This window comes from Nomia melanderi, chromosome 1, assembly GCF_051020985.1.
Source record: "Nomia melanderi isolate GNS246 chromosome 1, iyNomMela1, whole genome shotgun sequence".
Classification (NCBI taxonomy): Eukaryota; Metazoa; Arthropoda; class Insecta; order Hymenoptera; family Halictidae; genus Nomia; species Nomia melanderi.
In genome coordinates this window covers 15,733,368-15,752,115 of record NC_134999.1, presented here as the reverse complement: position 1 = coordinate 15,752,115, position 18,748 = coordinate 15,733,368, and the positions used below count along the sequence as shown (strand labels likewise).

Below are 18,748 nucleotides of genomic sequence, written 5' to 3'. Positions count from 1 at the left end.
TTTATTATTTATGCACTGTTATCGATTAAACATTAAATGGAAGAATTACTTTAAAAAAAGTCTGCTTTATTTACAATATTCTATTATCTCAGTTTACATACATCTTATTTAATAATCATTTGTTACATGTAGTAGCTATATCATAACTAACACTCAATAAATATTTTATCATAGTCATTCATTGTGTTGGGGGATTGTAAACTTTACCTGGTGTAACATATTTAACTTCACTGGGAGCACCCTTCCTAAATGTAAATTGATAATTATTATTTAACGAAGAGTAATCAATTATTTTGAATATATACAATATTATTCAAATTAAACTATTAAATTGAAATTTTTGATAATTAGTTTAGATTAAGAAAAATTATTGATAAGAAAAATATGAACATAATATATATTTTATATGCTGTATGTATATAAATGATAAATATAGTTACCCTGCTTCTAATTGTTTAGTAGCTGAATATATCGCAATGGGTGGTTGAACAAGACGTCTGGCATCGCGTGTATAATAGTAAACTTTAGAAGTTTTATGGTTTGGTCCATAAGGTATTGTAGGAGGTGGTTGTGTACGGTCAGCAACATTACATGGAAATCTTACCGCTTCCACAACACGTCTCTGAAATGTTAATGTTTTTCTGAAATTAATAAATGTTACTCTAATTTTAAATATACGGAAATAAACAACAAAAATTCTAGAAATATTAAATTTTCAATGCCTCTTTGTTATTTTTACGTATATTTTAAATTCAATAACTTGGCAAAAAAATCATACAAGTTTAGAGAGTCATTACGAATAGAAAACTTCAATCTTCAAGACCCTAATTCTTAATTTAAAATGAGCCTAGATGGGTTACTGTGTAATTCTTTTTATAAACTAATACCAATTCAAAATGTCAACAATTTTTCAATAAACAAATTACAGTATTTATGTAATTCTTTTATGGAAAAAGTGTTTAGCCTGATTTGTAACTCTGTATAACCGGTATCAATTAAAGATCTACAATTTCATTAAATGATTTTTATAATTGTCATTTTGTGAAATCGGTATGTAAGAAATGTTGTCAATATAGTAATTTAATATAAAAACAAACTATTACGTAATTTTCACAAAAATAAATGATTTATAGGTTACTTAGTACGCGTTAAATGAACGACAAATATACGAAGAATTATACTTACACCTCGCAAAAGATTTCTCATCATTTTTACCAGAGGTATTGCGGTACGTGGTTCAACTTTCGACGGCATATTTAGTTTATTTAATTAACGGTTTAACAGTAGATAAACAAAACACTTTTTACGCGTACGTATTCACTTAACCATCAGCACTGAGATCGAACGTTGTCAATATTATATCGCACTTTTAAACATCGATATACAATCGATAGTCGATTACATTTCGATATCAAATTAAATGTAAATCATTCGACTGTTCAGTATTCAAAAAATTTCCTCAAAACAGTTTATATGGAAATTCTTAAATATTCTTAATTATTCTTAATTTGGTTAAATAAGGAACAACTTCTATATTCATGTTTTCCTGAATACATTATCGTTGGAAATTTTTTGTACGAATAAAATGATATCGACAAGAATGACTTATGGACTTAATCTTATGATTTACCTCTCATAAAAGAATTCTTATTATAATATTCTTTTGCGTAGTAACCTCTTCATAATTCAATTTACGCGCTTTATAATTAAGGCGGTAAAATTTGAAATCTTATTTGTAACATTAATATTATTATTTTGTATTCTCTTTGTTACTATTATTTTGTTTATATTTATTACTATTATTTTGTATAACCGTGTATAGATATACAAAATCTATCGGAAAAGATATTAATAACAGACAAGTTTCATACGTATATAATTTTATTCAAATAAAAAATTGAGTTATGTTATTTCGATATTAAATCTTGCTTCCGCATTCAATTACTATGTCTTATGCATATCTTCTCAGATCACACGATCAGTAATGCTATAGAAATCTCGCATCATGGGACATTTCATATGCACAATAAATTTTCACTCGTCAGCTTAGTCTGGTATTCCCATCCATATGATTATCAGACTTCCTTCATAACATTCAAACTTAACTATCACATCAGAGACTAGTATTATCATTCATAAATATTTTCTGTTATTTTTACGATATCGTTATTCTACAATAAAATATGACAATAAAAATAATAATTTCTCTGGGAAACTTTTTCAAAAGTAATTCTCAGAATGTATGTAAATATGGAAAATATTCTATAATATATACAACATATATAATACATAAAAATTGTTATATAAATTCTTATATTTTCCATGTAATATCATTTGACGATATTTTACATGTTCATGCGTGTAAAATACGAATAAATTACTGAAATCTCCTCGTATACTGCTATTGTTAGGACCATTCAACTATTTTTTTTAAAGAGCAATAAGATTATTATTAATTCTCTACTTAATTACTGACATTCATGGGTCTATGTTGACCATTTTCGTAATTGATTATTGCGTACATGCGATGGCGGAACATTTTGGTATTCCCGAACTCCTTTTCGCTTAAATGACGATGTTATTGCGAAATATAAGTGATCGAGTCATCGTTTGAAACATATTTGCATAAGCCCAGAACGGCTTTTATCATAATAACTGGTGACATTGTTTAGCTTTTTCGTCATCGGTCGTTTTTCAGGAACATTCGCGTCCCTCGCGCAAAAATAGATTATGATACATTTACTGGTTCACTTTTTACATAAACAAGATTAGTTTCCAGCAAACCAGCAGGGGAAAGTATGTGTCATTTGTAAAGACGATGTAAAAAAGACAAAGAATGTTGGGTCTATTTGAGCTTTCTACTTCCTACATTTTTACCGTAATAAATCAGAATCGGTTAAAGATTGAATGAAAGTTAATTAAAAATTAAGTAATCCATAAATAAATCAGAATCAGTTAAAGATTGAATGAAAATTAATTAAAAATTAAGTAATTCATTAAATAAATCAGAACCGGTTAAAGATTGAATGAAAACTAATTAAAAATTAAATTTATTTACAATGAAACTTCAACTAATCTTAATTTATTCTTAAATTAATGTTAGTTTAATCACTTATTCAATTTCGCTGATGCAATACTAAGATTATAGCAATATCAAAAGGAATTTCAACTCTGATGGAAGTAACATATCCATTAAGCTGACCAATGGCTGAATTATAGGACTAATTGAAGAATTTATCTAATGTTAATTTTCTTTTCCTGGTATCGCATGACACAGCTTCAATTGAATTATGTAGTGCGACGCGAATGTCGTCCGGTACCGCGAAACATTTCTATCCCGCACGGGAAGGAAATAGAAAAAGGAAAATTGTGCGATAAGTCAGCAGGCCGACGCGTGATACACGAAGCCAATCGATTTCCTAGCGACATACTTCGCATACATTGCTGGCAACATCTTTTCTCCGATCATTCGATTCTTATCAATTTTATTAAACGCCGTGGCTCGATTCAACGGCGAACAATGCCGCGTTACGTGGCGCGTTGAAATAGACGCGTCCCATTCGAGACAAGTGTTCCGCGATTCCGGCGATGAACAATATGATCAATCATTTATTCGAAACTTCCCCGTGTGTGCGTAATTAGTCATGTGAATTTCATTGACGCCCAGACAATTATTTTCGGCGGCTAACTGTGAACCCCAGGCTTGTTCCCTGTCGATGAAACTATTCATGATGTAAGAGTATGTTTCATCATTTCCAAATTGACAATCGAGTGTAGAATTGGGCGCAGCCTTGAATAATTATTATCCAATAAACGGACGATGCTGATAATTGCTTTTGTGATCGATATGTAGGTGTCAATAGACACCTTTTGAAATTTTTACTTAAAATTATTTTCTCAGTTTAATCAATTTCCCTTAATCGAATTTTGAATATTTCCTATAGTTAATTTTATAATCGGTATTATAGAAGAAAAATCATTATTACAGAATGTACGACTGAAGTTGGAAAATAATTTTAAGTTAAAGATTTAGGTGTCTAAAGATACCTTCGGTAGAAATGGTGTTAAGTATATTGGAATTTTTATGAAGTTTCGTAGTGATGCACGAGTTGCAAGTTTCAGTGTGGAAAAAATTACTTAGTGTATTACTTAGATAATTAAAAATCCCTATTGAAATATTTTCATTGCGAATTCTAGTTAACTGCAGGAGGTTGTTATCTCGTTTGACACGTTTATCTATGATATTCTTGTACAAGGTGTTTCCTGAGTGGTATGAAATGAAATTTAGAAGTATTCGATGAATTTTGTACGTAAAGAATTGATCAAATGTTCTGATACGAGAATTTGAAAATATTGAAAATATTGAAAATGTTGAGAATATTTGAAATATCATTGAGAACATTGAAAATATTGAAAATATTGAAAATATTGAAAATATTGAGAATATTTGAAATATCATTGAGACATTGAAAATATTGGAAACATTTACAAAAAGTGCAAGTAAGTTAAGAATAGGCATAATAGCATATCTTTAACTTATTTTTTAAACAGAATAATTCTTCCACTAATGCCATGATTTCAGAAACACCCTGTATAACAATACACTACGTACTAGTTTCGATTACATCAATTATATCCTTTGAAGACTGTCTGAAACAAATATTGTACAGGTATCAAGTGTCATTTAAAAAAACGTATTTCCACTTACTCAGCATTATACTGCAATTACAACGGCGATAACTAATTGCAATTTGTACTAAATACTTATAGTTAGACACAGTTTCAGGTATCAAGCTTAAAATATAACCCCGGGGAAATCCAAATATCGTAGTTCGATACGAGGGGTTTGCTGAATGCGTCAACTATTGAAACGAACAGTATCTTTCCTCAGAAGCAGTCGATATCTTTGAAATCCAAATATCTATTCACGATTCTACACATTCGATCTAGCGGGAAACCCGTTAATGCGTACCAAGTTTGCAGTGTGAATAAGGATCGATTTTTTAAACGTGTTACTGGACGTTATCGGCAAAGCTAACATCCAGATTGAGGAATGTCAGTTATTAGAATTCAAACATTGCTAGATAATAAAACAAGCTAACATTACCGCGAGAAACATTTAGAAACGTTTGTTTGCTAAAAATATTCGTGGTCTCGTTAATTCGCAAAATAAAAAAGTGTTTGTTTACAAGTTGATGGAAAGTTATCGGATGATGTATTGGGTCGTTCCATAAATAACGTAGTTTACACATCATTTTTCTGAAATTAAAATAAGAAAGACATTTATCTAAATATTCTCCTTCGTTATCTATAGATATTTTCGAATTAAATGTTTCCGAGTGAAAAACGGTTTACCTTAATTTCTTAAGATAAAACACATCATACCAAGAACCGCATTAATAATGCAATCAAATTTCCCGATTGCTTAATTTAGTGACTAATAAATATTATTTAAAACAATCCTCTACCAGGAAAGTCCCCTTTTTCCAGCAAAAATATTAAGTTAACCTCGGCAATCCCTGACACGCAAATCATCTTCCCTGAATGGCAGTCGGTATCAATGACTTTCGCAATGAATATTAATCAAGTATACCAGCTCATTAAATGCTTTATTTATTAGTAAACTGTAGATCTTTGTACAAACACGTATTAATGTCGCAATCAGAAAAAAGTTCTTTCACCCTTCAGAAATCTATTATAAATAACTCATTTGAATAATGTCCGTAAACCTGGAGGACTAAAAATATTCTCAAACATTAAATCTCAATCGAAACTTATTCATTAAAACTTAATCGAAACCACACGATTTTATTGCAATACGAACTTCTCGAATACCTAAAACATTATCTTCCGTGAAAATTCTTTCTCTCTCCCAACCGAAATTTCCGCCGAGTCGCGTCACTGATTAAAAATTCACTATATTAACCCTCTGAATGCATCGAGACCTTTTTATTTTCACTCTTTGTTCGTTAACGTGTCCGGCCACGATACGAGGTACTCTCTTTTGGGGAAACCTGCTCCCGGTGCACGGGAATCTTCGGTAGCGTCACTTATCGACATGCAAATGAACGAATCGTAACATAAATAAACGTTTCTTTCATACAGCCCACGTGTCATTCCCCTTTCATTGATCAGAAATTAACCGCTTCAAGTAAGAACTTTAATAACATATCATTAATCATCAACCATTAATCTATGCGATTAGCATATATATTAATACATACTTCATTAGTATACAGTTTAACTACTAATTCATACTATTAACATACATCATTAGTATACGCTTCATTAGTACCCTTTACATACTTTAATTTCTTTTTCTTCTTATTTGTTCCTTTATGTTTGTATTTCGCAGTACCTGAGGCTAAAGCGGTCTTTCAACCTGCATATACATTAAGAAGATTTGAATGATTGATGAATTCGTTACGTGTTACAGAAGAATTTTCAAAAAACCTGTTACTGAAATGCTTCAGCTACTTCACACTGCTAGCATACAGTACACTACTACTAAATCCTTAAACCATTACACTACTAAGCTAACCACACACCAATTATTAATACGTTGGATGTCATGGGGGTCACCGGTGACCTCAACCAAATCGAATTACTATAATTCATTCGATTAAACTATGATTATTTGAAAAATGTCCTATATTATAAATAATGCTAGCTAATGCAGTAACATTCAACGAGATAAACCTGTAATAATAATAACGTAATTCAATTACAGAAGTTGACGCTACATTATTATTATTTTGCAGATTTTTCTCGGCTAAATCGTGCGGTACTCAACGTGTCCAGCAATTACTAATTACATCAACCGCTAACTCGGTTAATAACACGGCGGCAACTATCGTGAAACTTTTCGCCCGGGAAAACCCGATAATCCCGAATAGGACTTCTAAAGCTTATCAACGCGCGTGTCATCATTCCCGAAAGCCGGTATCAACAACAAACAAAATAGCAAAACCTAATCTCCTGGGAAAACCGGGAGCGCCGCTTGCAGGTCCAAATCTTCCGGAAACAGTCGCTAGGACCCCGCCATATATGGATCACGGGTGGCAACACGTTGAACAACCTGTACAGGTTTGCTTTTGCCCTCGCGAATCCGATGACCGTCACACGAAGAAGCGGCACGGAGAAATGCGGTAAATACGAGTAGAGTAATACAACCGTAGTGCAGTGCGTGACTCAGTCGTCTCGTGGCTCTTGATCTATCCACACGTCGCCGGAGAGCCGCGATCGTTCTTGCTCGTTAGGACACCGATATTCGCCGATTCTTCGCTTCATCCATCCTCGACAAGCTGCTCGGAGAGTTCTTCGGGAATTCTCCTTTCTTCTCGAGATTCCGAGGGGATATTGTGACCGACCAGCAACACTCCGTTGTACTTACTCGCATTCTGCACGGTATAACTCCTGTGCCCGAGTGAACTTGATCAACCGGACCTCGTGTTAGAAGAGGATCGTAGAGGAGGATAATCAGACGCCCAAGCACGCGCCGCGGGAATCTGGAAAAGGTAAAGACACGCGATTTAAGATCACAGGAATCTTTGACATGCATTCTTTTCACCTGGTGTTTTACGCTGCTTTTTGTTGCCATCGTTTCAACGTGTAATTTACTGTTGAGGAATTGGACAATATTCGCGCGGGTTCTCGGTAGATTTATGGATGTTTACTGTGTAGTTTGTTCCTGTTCGTAGAATTGATGTTTGGTTGGTTAGGTGTTGGGGATCAGGTTTGATAGTGGATAACTAGGATCGGGGATTGAAACGGTTTTCAGAATAATTGTTTGCAAGTGTTATTTGGTATGTTGGTTTCGATTATGGCCTTGTAACTGTTGTTTTTGTGGGTCTTTGTAATTGTTTCAAGAGCAGAAACATAACTTGCTGCTAATACCAATTTCATTCGTTGGAGTAGTGAGATACTGATCGAAATCGGATTTTAATTCATTGCTAGTAAGGAAACGAAGTGTTTCCGGTACCTAATAGTTTGCGGTAGCAATGAGAAATTTGGAGTATTCGGAACGTTCCCGTATATTCTTTTCGTATTCTGTATTGTTACATTTAATTTGGAGCGAAGTTTCGGTTGAAGGTATTCGATAATGTGGTCGGTGTGTTTGACTTTTAATGCGAAGACTTCTTTGGCGAAGGTTTCGATGAATTTTCTAGTGATTGTTGACAAATGAAGTTTTAGTAGATTGTCAGAATTATGGTTTATCGTGTGTAATAACTATACACATCGGAGAAAGGGTATTTTGACTTTAGGAGTGGATAACTTTTAACTTTGACAGTCAATGTGTTAGCAATGAGATGTTTTTGACAGAATAGAAGTCATAACTAATTCTGTATGGTAAGGATATAGATATAAATGTATTTTTCATATGACCAATGATTGTTCTAAATACTATTATCTTCTCTAATCTAAAATGTTTCTTCTATCATCTTACTTTGGAAATATTTTTCTTTAATAATAATATTACTTGATAATAATAAAACTGACGAGGATTCTTATTTTCTTATTTCTAAATTTGTATGAGTTCAGATGACTTTTTGAAGGAAGTTCATTGTCATTGCATTCTATTCTCGTGCTGATCCCCTACACGTTTCTTGGGACCTTTAGTTCAGTTTCTCTTGACATATTAATTTAGAATGAGTTACGAAAGATCGTTTGTAGAATCTGCCGAAGACATTTACATTTCGAAAGTTGTCAGTGGGTGTTTTTGAAAGATTGATGGTTTTGGATGAATAAAAAAGTTCGTATAGACTTAAACCAAAGAATCTACCGATTTCATTACAGAATACAATAGAAGAGTCAAAAAGGCTATACGTATATTAAAAATAATTTTGAGTTTTTCATTTGATTTTGGGTCGCAATAAAATATATTACAACGTACGTCGTTCATGTCTAGAAAATATTTTATTTTGAAAAGAACATTAACTATAATTATATTATTCATTCAAAATAATAAACTACTTTCACATTTCTTTTCGCAGAATGCACTTTTTCGCGTACATATAATAAAATTCTAACACGTGAATACGAAATCGTACAAACTCGCCATGTTATGTATTCTTGGAATCGGTTATATGAACACGTGAACAACAATATGCACGATTATCGCGTTAGTAATTGTAATTTTCTCTAGGACAAGGCACAATGACGGCTGACACATACCATTCGTTAATGATAATATAATTCGGGACGATAGAAACTTCGGTTATGCTTCTTCCATTGTATGGTTAAAAAGATCTGAAAGAGGAACGTTTATTCATCCTTGCCAATCCTGATTCATACGACTATCTGCAATCGTTTGTTTATTTATACACAATTGCGCCTTATTCTTTCCATAGCAACACGAAGTTATAAAAGTCCTTTAAATTTGAATAGTACTCGAACAGTAAATTTCAAAAATAAATAGTATAAGTGAAATGAAGTAAATTTTACATGGTATTCACCGATAAAGTCCAACAAAAATGAAATCATACATACTTCTTACATAAAGGAGTCTCTCTTAGATAAACATTTACAGTCAAAATCCATTGACAACGTAAAACTCTCAGGAGAAAGACCGTAGAACAAAACAGAAAGCTGGTTTTCCTCTTCCCCGCCAGGAAAATTCGAAATCGTTACAAAACGACTATAAACATAACACCTCGCGCTAATTAATGTGCAAATAATGAACGGTGACGTCGAGAATACTTTTTAGTGGATAACCTGTTGAATAAGGTCATCATCTACAAATTACGACGCCATTAATCACGCATTAATTATTATCTTCATCGAAGATATACCCCCTCTGTCTCTGATCAAAAAGAATGCTGATTCCTGCGCGATGATGCTTTCAGCCCATAATAATCCTTCAGCCGTGAACCGATGACTAACTCCGGGGTCATCGAGCTTGCGATCTTCAGGGAATTCCGTCGTGGTTTGCAGCCAGTGAAGTTGCGGAATTATCGTAATTCAGCACCGTTTAAAGGTTAACCTTTCCCGAAGCTGCGGCAATCAACTTGTACATCGAAGCACATCGGAATCCTTGAGTAATTGAAAAAAGAGATTGATCACCGGGCTCGTATGGATCAGTAACATCTTGCTGCGAGAATTCGTTTCTTAGGAATGTGCAAAATAAAAAACGTCAATTAACACGTTTTATTCGTCGCATATTTCACCATTAACTAAGGAACATCGTTTGGAATCAGCTAGCACGGTTCATCGTTTGACTATGCAATAGCAGCAACGTTCGACGCTGCAATTAACGCATTTCGAAGTGCAGGGAATAAAGGAAATTGCTATAAATTCTAAAACTTCACAGACATGCAAGGAATCTCAAAGAACGACTAAAATACAGTTACAAACTCAAATTTTCAAGGATACGATCGGAAGCGTAGAATTGCGGTAGAAAATAGCAAATATAAACGGAATTACGCTTATATTTCATATATTTTTATTGCATCCTCGTATTTCGTGCAATATTGCACTTTCGATGATGCATTGAAATGTGTCCAGTGACAAGAAACTTGTAAGAAATAAGACACGCGCGTCACTCGCCCGAGAAATCATTGTGGCCGTAAAAATGGCGTCTCGAGCGACTCTATAAGGGGACGCAAGTTCCGTTCCGCGAGTTCAGGCATTTCAGTTTTATTTTCGGGTGACCTTAAATATAATGAAGGAAAAGAATGATGGGATTTACGTCCCTCGGTGGGGATTAAAATATGCAGGGTGTGATGCGTACAAGCGTCTTCCCGGCACGCAGTTTCGGTCATCTTAATCCCATCAAGATGTTAACATCGCCGACCGGTATCCGATGTGGGTTTTCCCACTGGATGCTCCCACACTTGCGCGATAGTGTCACCTATATTGCTCAGTCACGTACTACAAAGCGTTCCACAGTATCGTCAAGTCATCGGACACGATTCGGAACTTATTGTTCTTCCGACCGAACAAAAGAAATCGGATACTCCGTTACTCTCTGAGGTAGCAAATGAGTAACGTCTTCGATGAATTACATGGCGGGCTTCGAAATAATCGTTCCATAGAAACTGAAGTCTTCGGCTTTGACGTTGTACGAACGCAAACGAGCTATTAGACACGAATTTTTCTATTTCTGATTAGCATTGCTAAAGTTTCGGCTTAGAAATGTGAATGGTTCAGAATAATGGTCTAACTACAATTTCTGAGTTCTCGAGAAGATGTGGAACGTTCTTTGATTACTTAAATATTAATACTGCAATTACTATAATTAGTGATTAATAACATTGTAATATCAGTGTTTAACTAATCTGAGAACATTTCATATAGGAGTTAGGCCACTATTACTCTAGATCGCTCGTATATTAACCCTTTACTTTTGTTTCTTAAGCAATGATTGCATATTTCCCCATATTACAGAATTAGTCAATAGATTTTTCTTAAACGTAATTGACAACAATCACAAGTATATTTAACAAGGTTGTGGATCTCTCTATTGCCACTTGTCATTTCTAAACGATGCAACCATTAATCTTGTAGAAAGGCTGTCTGAGATAATATGCGGAGCTAAGTAAGATCGTATGCATTCAATGTAAATATTAATCACCGCGAGCATCATTCGAGCTATCATTCTTTTTTATGCTCAACGAATGCGACACGATCCGTGATGTTTCCTATTCGTATTATAATGTTTTTCTCACGGCGATTTGCGGTTTTAGTTTATTAATTGCCACCAGAAAGTTAGCAGACGTTGCTGACCGCAATTAAAAGTTACGATAATGCAAGCGAATAGGAAATTGGTGAGGCCACATATTTATGTCGAAAGAGTGATAATATCGAGCTGGCGTCACAGGAAAACAGTTAATCGAAAGCATTGTTATAATTCGTACCGTTCGTCCTTATCAGCAGATACGTCTCGCAATTAACAGTTCCGGCTTGTGTTTCACTAGCCATGCAACCACCTATAGAGAAATTTTCATAACACGAAATATGAGCAATTATAATTAACACAAATATGCAAGTATTATGCTAATTTTCCGAATAATGTTTACAGAGTTACATATTAGTCAAACTGACTCATTCCGTAAATCTAGTATTGACTCGTTGCACTCGAAGTATTCCTCACAGACACTGCAAAAATTTGGCTTTGTACTTGAAATTAAACTTTAGTTACATATGATTTCACGTTTCATTGTTTCCAGTACATAGTCCTTGATTTGGCCGATGAAAGAAAAAGGTTTGCTATTCACCGCGACGAAAAAGTTCGAGTGCAAAATGTTAACAATGTGAAGAGTGCGACTGCGTACGGCCTCGCAGCGAAGGTTTTCGAACGATCATAATGACGTTTTTCAAGGTTTTAATGGGAGCCAATAAGAATTTACACCCAGAGGACAAAGAATTTTGACCCGTCCAAGGATACTCTCCAGCGCGAGCGTTTCTTCTCAATTCGAAACAGACGGAGCTACGTAAAATTTATTATCTTGTTCTACGTATCTTGCTACTTATCTAGCTACGTATTTTGTTCATGAAGAAACGAACATTCGGAAGCCGTGTCGTTAAACAAGTTTCACGACAGTACAGAAAAATCGGTACCGATAATACTGGTTCTGAGCGTTTGCTTCTCATCTCATTTCCGAGATTACAGTTATAACTGGAAAGCGGATGCGTCTTTTTCGCCGTTCGTCAATTTAAATAATTCGAACGTTAGCGGGTAGCAGAGATGTTTCCTTGAATCAGGATCGAAAGAGAAGAAATGTTGAATTTTTTATTTCGACGCTGATTCATACGTTTTGTAAGTTTTCGTCAATCTGAAAAAATTGATGGACAAAAAGTCGCTTTTGTATTAATACTGAAATGTTTCTTTCATTAGCCGTTCTCATTAAATCTCTTCGAATGTTTATTGGCTTATCAGGTTTTAGACAGAACACAAGAATTCAGTAAAATATATCGCTAATAGGATTGTAATGTATTTTGAGTCTTTAATTCTTATGCTAATTCGCGTGTGTTGTAACTCTGAAAAAATTAATGAACGAAAATTATAGGAAAAACTCGTATGCTCGTTTTATTCTTAGACTGTTTTTGCAGTAGTATAGAAATGCTTCTTTTATTAGCTGCCGGAAGTTTGTTGTATAAATAGTAATTTACAAATATCTTCGAATACTTATTGACTTATCAATTTCTGGATAAAAAACAAGAATTCGGTTAAATGTACGGTAGATAGGATTGTAATATATTGAAATAATATTTCCTGATCGCGAATGTTTGTGGGTGTATCGATGAAATTATTGCTCGATTATCGACGAGACCTCTGAAATAAAAATTAGCCTTCTGTGTTCGATATCAGTACAACGAAATAGATAGCCATCCGACCGGTCGAGGGCGGCGAATGTTGAAACCGGTTTACTATAATTTCAAAGGTTTTTTACCAGTTTGTAGAAAAGCTACCTGCGTCTTCAAATTATCATCACCGTTTCTTCTCGAAATGATCCAACGCTAAATTAGTCAAACAACTGGCCAGAAAATAAAGGCAAACGAATTAGTTAATAAATTTTTCTCAATGGATACAGGATAAAAGGAAAGAAAAATTGAGAATCTGATTAATCAGACAACATAGACATTGAGGTAAAGTGAAAAGAAAAGTAGAATTTTAAATGAATTCTTAAAACCGGTCGCGGTACGTTTAGCATTAAACGAATGTTATGAAATCATCGCGGTGACAACAGCTGTAGTCCCAGTTCAATCTTTCCCTACCGGACTCGATTGTTCTTTCATTCCTGCAAGCATCGCATCCGGTTGGCATTACCTTCGAAAACCATAATTACGCTGATAACTACGCGAACACATTATTACGCGGGCTGTCTCATAAAACTGGACTATAAATACTGAAAATGCAATCGCTGATTTCCTAAAATGCGGTATTACAATAGAATTGCTCTCAATTAGGCGCGCAAGGTCAGTTCTCTTCGCAAGCTTGCACGAAAACTATCGAGCAGCTCCTTCGCGGTAGCCTTGAGAGAAACTAATTGATTTTATGCAGTCAGCGAGAGAGAAGGAATTCGAACATCATATTTTCGTGAACGTTAACTCCGTTGGATTCAATTATAAAGGCAAATGCGGACGTTGCAACGCCACCTTGAACCCAAACCTTATCCTGTTTTAATCGTGTCGCGATAGTAGTATTTATCCGAACCAGTATGAGTAATTTTTCTCCTGTCGCCGTATTGTATCATTTGCCCGGAGTTATGAAAGGGAAAGGATCCAACCGCGATTTTCTGATGGTTATCAGTTAATAGGTTTTATTAAGTTTACACGATTCGCGCGTATCTCTGCATTGTTTGCTTATGTTGTGAACGTTTAATCCTTTTGCGCAGGCATGATGTTCACACTGATGTTCCTCGGCCTCTTGGCCTGCACTTCCGGCCAATTGATCTATCCAGACGAGTTCGAGCTGCTGAAGACTTCGCTGGGAACTCCAGAGTCGTACACAATTGGAAGTCAACCGATTGTTCAAGCGAACGCGCACAGACCAATAGGAGCACAACCAATTCCAACGGTACCGCCGCCACGCGTGCAATACAACCCACCGCAAGGATCTATGAGAAAAACTATAACGACCACACCTGCCCCCATGACCCCGCCAAAAGCATACGTTGCTGAGAATCCGTTGCAAGATTGGACTGGCCATGTGAGCGAATTTATAATTTCATAGTCTAGCTTAATAAATGTAAACACATGTACATGCCAATTTTTTTTCTATGTTCCGTATTTAACCCTTAACGAATCGGAAGTATTTCAAGTTGACTTATCGCCAAAAAATATCGTAGATAATAAGCGGAAACAAAACAAGTGACCTAGCACAATACTTCACGTGTTAATTGTAAATATTACAAGAATAACAGTGATAAAAATAATAAAATGATTTTTGCGCCAACCAATACTTAATATTTATATTCTTGGTAATACTAGTAAAAAGTCTTGCTAATGTGCGTTATCGAAATTTCTTTTGTAATTTTTGTATACGAGAAAGTAAGCTTAATGTTGACGGCGAAGAGTTAAACGATCGCTTCCAAATTTAATGAGTCCCCGAGTATTTTAGTGATTAGAAAGTTATTTAGATAACGATTGATTAATGAAAGTATGGTTGTTTAATTTTAGGTGAATAAGATCATCGTGACGGGTATCACGAAGTTCACTTTGGACATAGATCGAGAAATTTATAGGACACGAAGTACTTCGTTGATCGAGCAACACGATAATATAGTCTTCTCACCGATCAGTCTGACCGTCGCCCTGGCGCTTGTCCTTGCGGGTTCTGCAGGTAGAACCTTCAACGAAGTCTCCAGAGTCCTTGGACTACAGTCCGGAGTTGATATATCGAGAAATTCTGAAATAGTCCATCAGATGTTCGGCATAATGCTGTCACAACTTCGTACTAAGTTGGAAACCTCGTCTGGGCCTCGTTTGGACTTTGCTACTGCCGCATACGTACAGGTATGATGTCTCTTTTAACTTTGTTTCTTCTTTTGTTTTTCACTGTTTGAAATTTCAATCTCTGAATAATAATTTTGTAATTTGGAAATTTGAAACTTCATGATGCCTCTTTTAACTTTGTTTCTTCTTTTGTTTTTCACTCTTTGAAATTTCAATCTCTGAATAATAATTTTGCAACTTGGAAATTTGAAACTTCGAATATTCGTTCTTCTTCTCTACTTGATAACATTTTTAATCAGTTTTGTCCAGTCTGATCCATTGAATTTTTGTGAATTTGTATTTCTTTTTACACAAGCACTTTTATGAAACCAGGTAATCAAATATGTTTTCATTGGTATGATATTAGGAGGGGTATCAAATTCTTCCCCAATTCAAGTCGATCAGCCAGGAAGTCTACGGGAACGAAGTAATAAATGTAGACTTCGCCAGGAAGGGAAAAATGGCGCAGAACATCATCAATGCTTGGGTACAACAGAAGACTATGGGCAAGATCGACAGTATTCTGAACGATGTACCTCCTCCGGACACTACGCTCATTCTTTTGTCAGCGCTTTACTTCAACGGAGAATGGAATCAACACTTTTTAAATGGAGCTACTAAAAGGTACGTTGCCCTTTTTCGAAGGATAACATGTCCTCTTCTGTCCAATATATTCAATCACAAACATTTAATCAATTTCCTATAACAGAAAACGAAAACCCAAAAATATCGCTTAGTACAACATTTCCTCGTCTTATTTTTAATCATTCAGGAGGCCATTCTTCATCGAACCGGAAAAATCAATCGAAGTAGACATGATGTACAATGGCGGTCAGTTCCCTTTCTATGAAGACAAACAGCTGGGAGCGAAGATCATTGGTCTACCTTACAAAGGCAGCCAGGTGAGTATCTATTCACAATCATCACTGATTGAGTCATTAAAAACTACAGTAATCACAAAAATAACAGAATCCTATCTTATGTAGAAATCCATCCCCTGACAAAGTTCCAAAAAACATCTCATCGATGTTTGTACAGTAATACATTTAGTATTCAAAAATGAAATTGAGTCCTCAATAAAAAATTCGAATTTCCGAAAAACACACGTGAACAAGTGAAATTTCCCTGAAGCTACATTAACACGCAACGTGTTTCCAGACCTCGATGTATGTATTACTACCGGACGCGAAAGGAGCGAAGGCCCTAAGGAGCTTCATGAACAAGCTAACCGTGTCCGACATCGAAAACCTCGTGAGCAACATGAAGAACGACACCTGCATCATCAGTCTACCCAGAATGAAGTTGTCCAGCAGCCTCAGTTTAAGATCAACCCTATCTAACTTGGGTCTGTCCTCCTTGTTCAACCCAGCGACCGCCGATTTGAGTCTCGTCTCGCAAAACCAGAGCAACGTGACGCCATCGCCAACGACGCATTCGACGCAAATGGGCCAGTACCAGCAGGTGTCATTCAACTCGAGGATAAATAAAGAGGGGACCAATCACGTGGTGCGAAGAAACTACTTCACTTACCAGGACAAGTCGCACGGCTACACGGTGCAGCAATGGGCCACCGGGTTCTCAATCAAGAAATCCCGGAAGCGTCGTGAGTCCGAGGTCAAGACACCAATGCAGCCGAAGAAGATCGAAGAGAGCGAGAATTCTTACAGCGTGGAGGGGTCCGAGGTCAACGACGCTAAGATCGTAAATCTCGAGGAGAACAAGTACCGTTTCCAGAGACAGAGGGTCAGGAGGCAGAGCAGGCCTATCGATCAAGACTTCATCAACTTCGTCAAGGAGAAGAACTTCCCGGTCTACGGTTTGGACGAACTGAGGAACACGCCGAACCTGGTGAACCCGCATCTGTACGCATCCGATGTGCTCCACAAGGTGGAGATCGATATTACAGAGAAAGGCACCGTGGCCGCGGCCGTGACCGGCGTGATACTCGAGCGTGACGGAAGTCAAAAAAGGTTCCTGGCGAACCGGCCGTTTGTCTTCTTCATCAGACACGATCCTACGGGCCTGATCCTGTTCTGGGGAACGGTGAACGCTCCTACGCCGAACTACTGAGTGACGTAAATCGTTAAGAACACTTTCAACGAGGCGATCACCTCCATAAAACTCACGCCGCGGGAGATCACGATCGGAATGACTTCTCCGGGATACCCCGGAAATTTCCAGGGAATGCTTCCTTGGGAAATTTCATTAACGTCCTTTAGCTTGTGCAGGTGCCTCTCGTGTAAAACACTTTCAACACTTCAGCTACCGCAAGTCTTAGTTGCGTTTTTGATTTTGAAAGTTAGTATATTAAAATCACGTTTGAAACGGAAGCAATCAGAACGACATTGCGATATTTCCTTATACTTTGATTGTGAAATTATAAAGTTTTGCAAGTCAAAACGTATACTGTAACGCGACGACGAAGACCGTATTGATAAATGATGAGTGATTATCTTGATCAGGAGTGGTAGATAAAGTGTTAGACAGATTTGAAAGTATTTTTGTACAAGGAGGTCTTTGTATACGAATACGTTTTAAATGATTGAATATTAATAGTAATTATCATGGGAGATTCAAAGGCATCACAAATTGAACATTAAACGAATGATAGTTATTTATCGTTTCGATCGTGATTTTTTATTGCTACCTTCTTTATTATTTAATCAATACTATTCACCATTGCTTACTGTCGTAACTTCAATCATGTTTATGTATGCATCTGTTTTCATGGACACTGTTGGGCATGCAGGTGATTACCATTAAAAGAGTGTTACGTGCGAGGATTGAGTAAACCTTGCCCGGCTGAGAGCGCGTTGCGATTGAGAGAGAGAGATGCATGAATGTTTGTATATGACTTATTTATATCATTTCCCCTTAATTCGTGGCCACCGTAAATTTTATACGCGCTACTATAACATTCCGATTGAATCGTAATGATTTATGGTAGATAAAACCTGTATTCCTAATAAAACAGTATTTTCTGATTGCTTCAAGCTGTAACGTTATCCTATGTGCAATTTAATGTTGCATCATTATAAGCTAATCACTGTCGACATTAAGTTATTCGAAGAATTTTATATAAAAGTGACGAATAAATGATTTCAAAACATCTTTTTTGTATTAATCACTGTACTGATGCTTAAAACGCGTAGATTATATTCATTTCCATTACAACAATATCAACTATTAGGATAATATTCATTATCGAGACTGTATATTTATTAAATTGTATCGTTCATCTACTATTATTTATAATTGATTATAATAAATGTAATTATAATTGCATAATGGTCTTTACATTGAACTTTAAAAC

General features: G+C 35.7%; 2 protein-coding genes across 2 annotated transcripts; one reads left to right on the top strand and one right to left on the bottom strand.

Moving 5' to 3' along the window:
* Positions 1–45: 45 nt before the first annotated feature.
* Positions 46–1,399, bottom strand: LOC116431079 (NADH dehydrogenase [ubiquinone] 1 alpha subcomplex subunit 7). Its single transcript, XM_031986001.2, has 3 exons — positions 1,186–1,399; positions 441–622; positions 46–245 (listed from the first exon to the last, which is right to left on the bottom strand). The coding sequence occupies exons 1-3, from the start codon at positions 1,252–1,254 to the stop codon at positions 179–181; spliced, it is 318 nt and encodes a 105-aa protein (XP_031841861.1). The 5' UTR covers positions 1,255–1,399; the 3' UTR covers positions 46–178.
* Positions 1,400–3,502: 2,103 nt separating this feature from the next.
* On the top strand, positions 3,503–18,546 carry LOC116431077 (serine protease inhibitor 28Dc). Its single transcript, XM_031985996.2, has 7 exons — positions 3,503–3,733; positions 6,762–7,517; positions 14,337–14,650; positions 15,121–15,456; positions 15,803–16,059; positions 16,208–16,337; positions 16,594–18,546. Exons 3-7 carry the CDS (start codon positions 14,339–14,341, stop codon positions 17,503–17,505), a joined length of 1,947 nt encoding a protein of 648 aa, XP_031841856.1. The 5' UTR covers positions 3,503–3,733; positions 6,762–7,517; positions 14,337–14,338; the 3' UTR covers positions 17,506–18,546.
* The last annotated feature ends 202 nt before the right edge of the window (positions 18,547–18,748 follow it).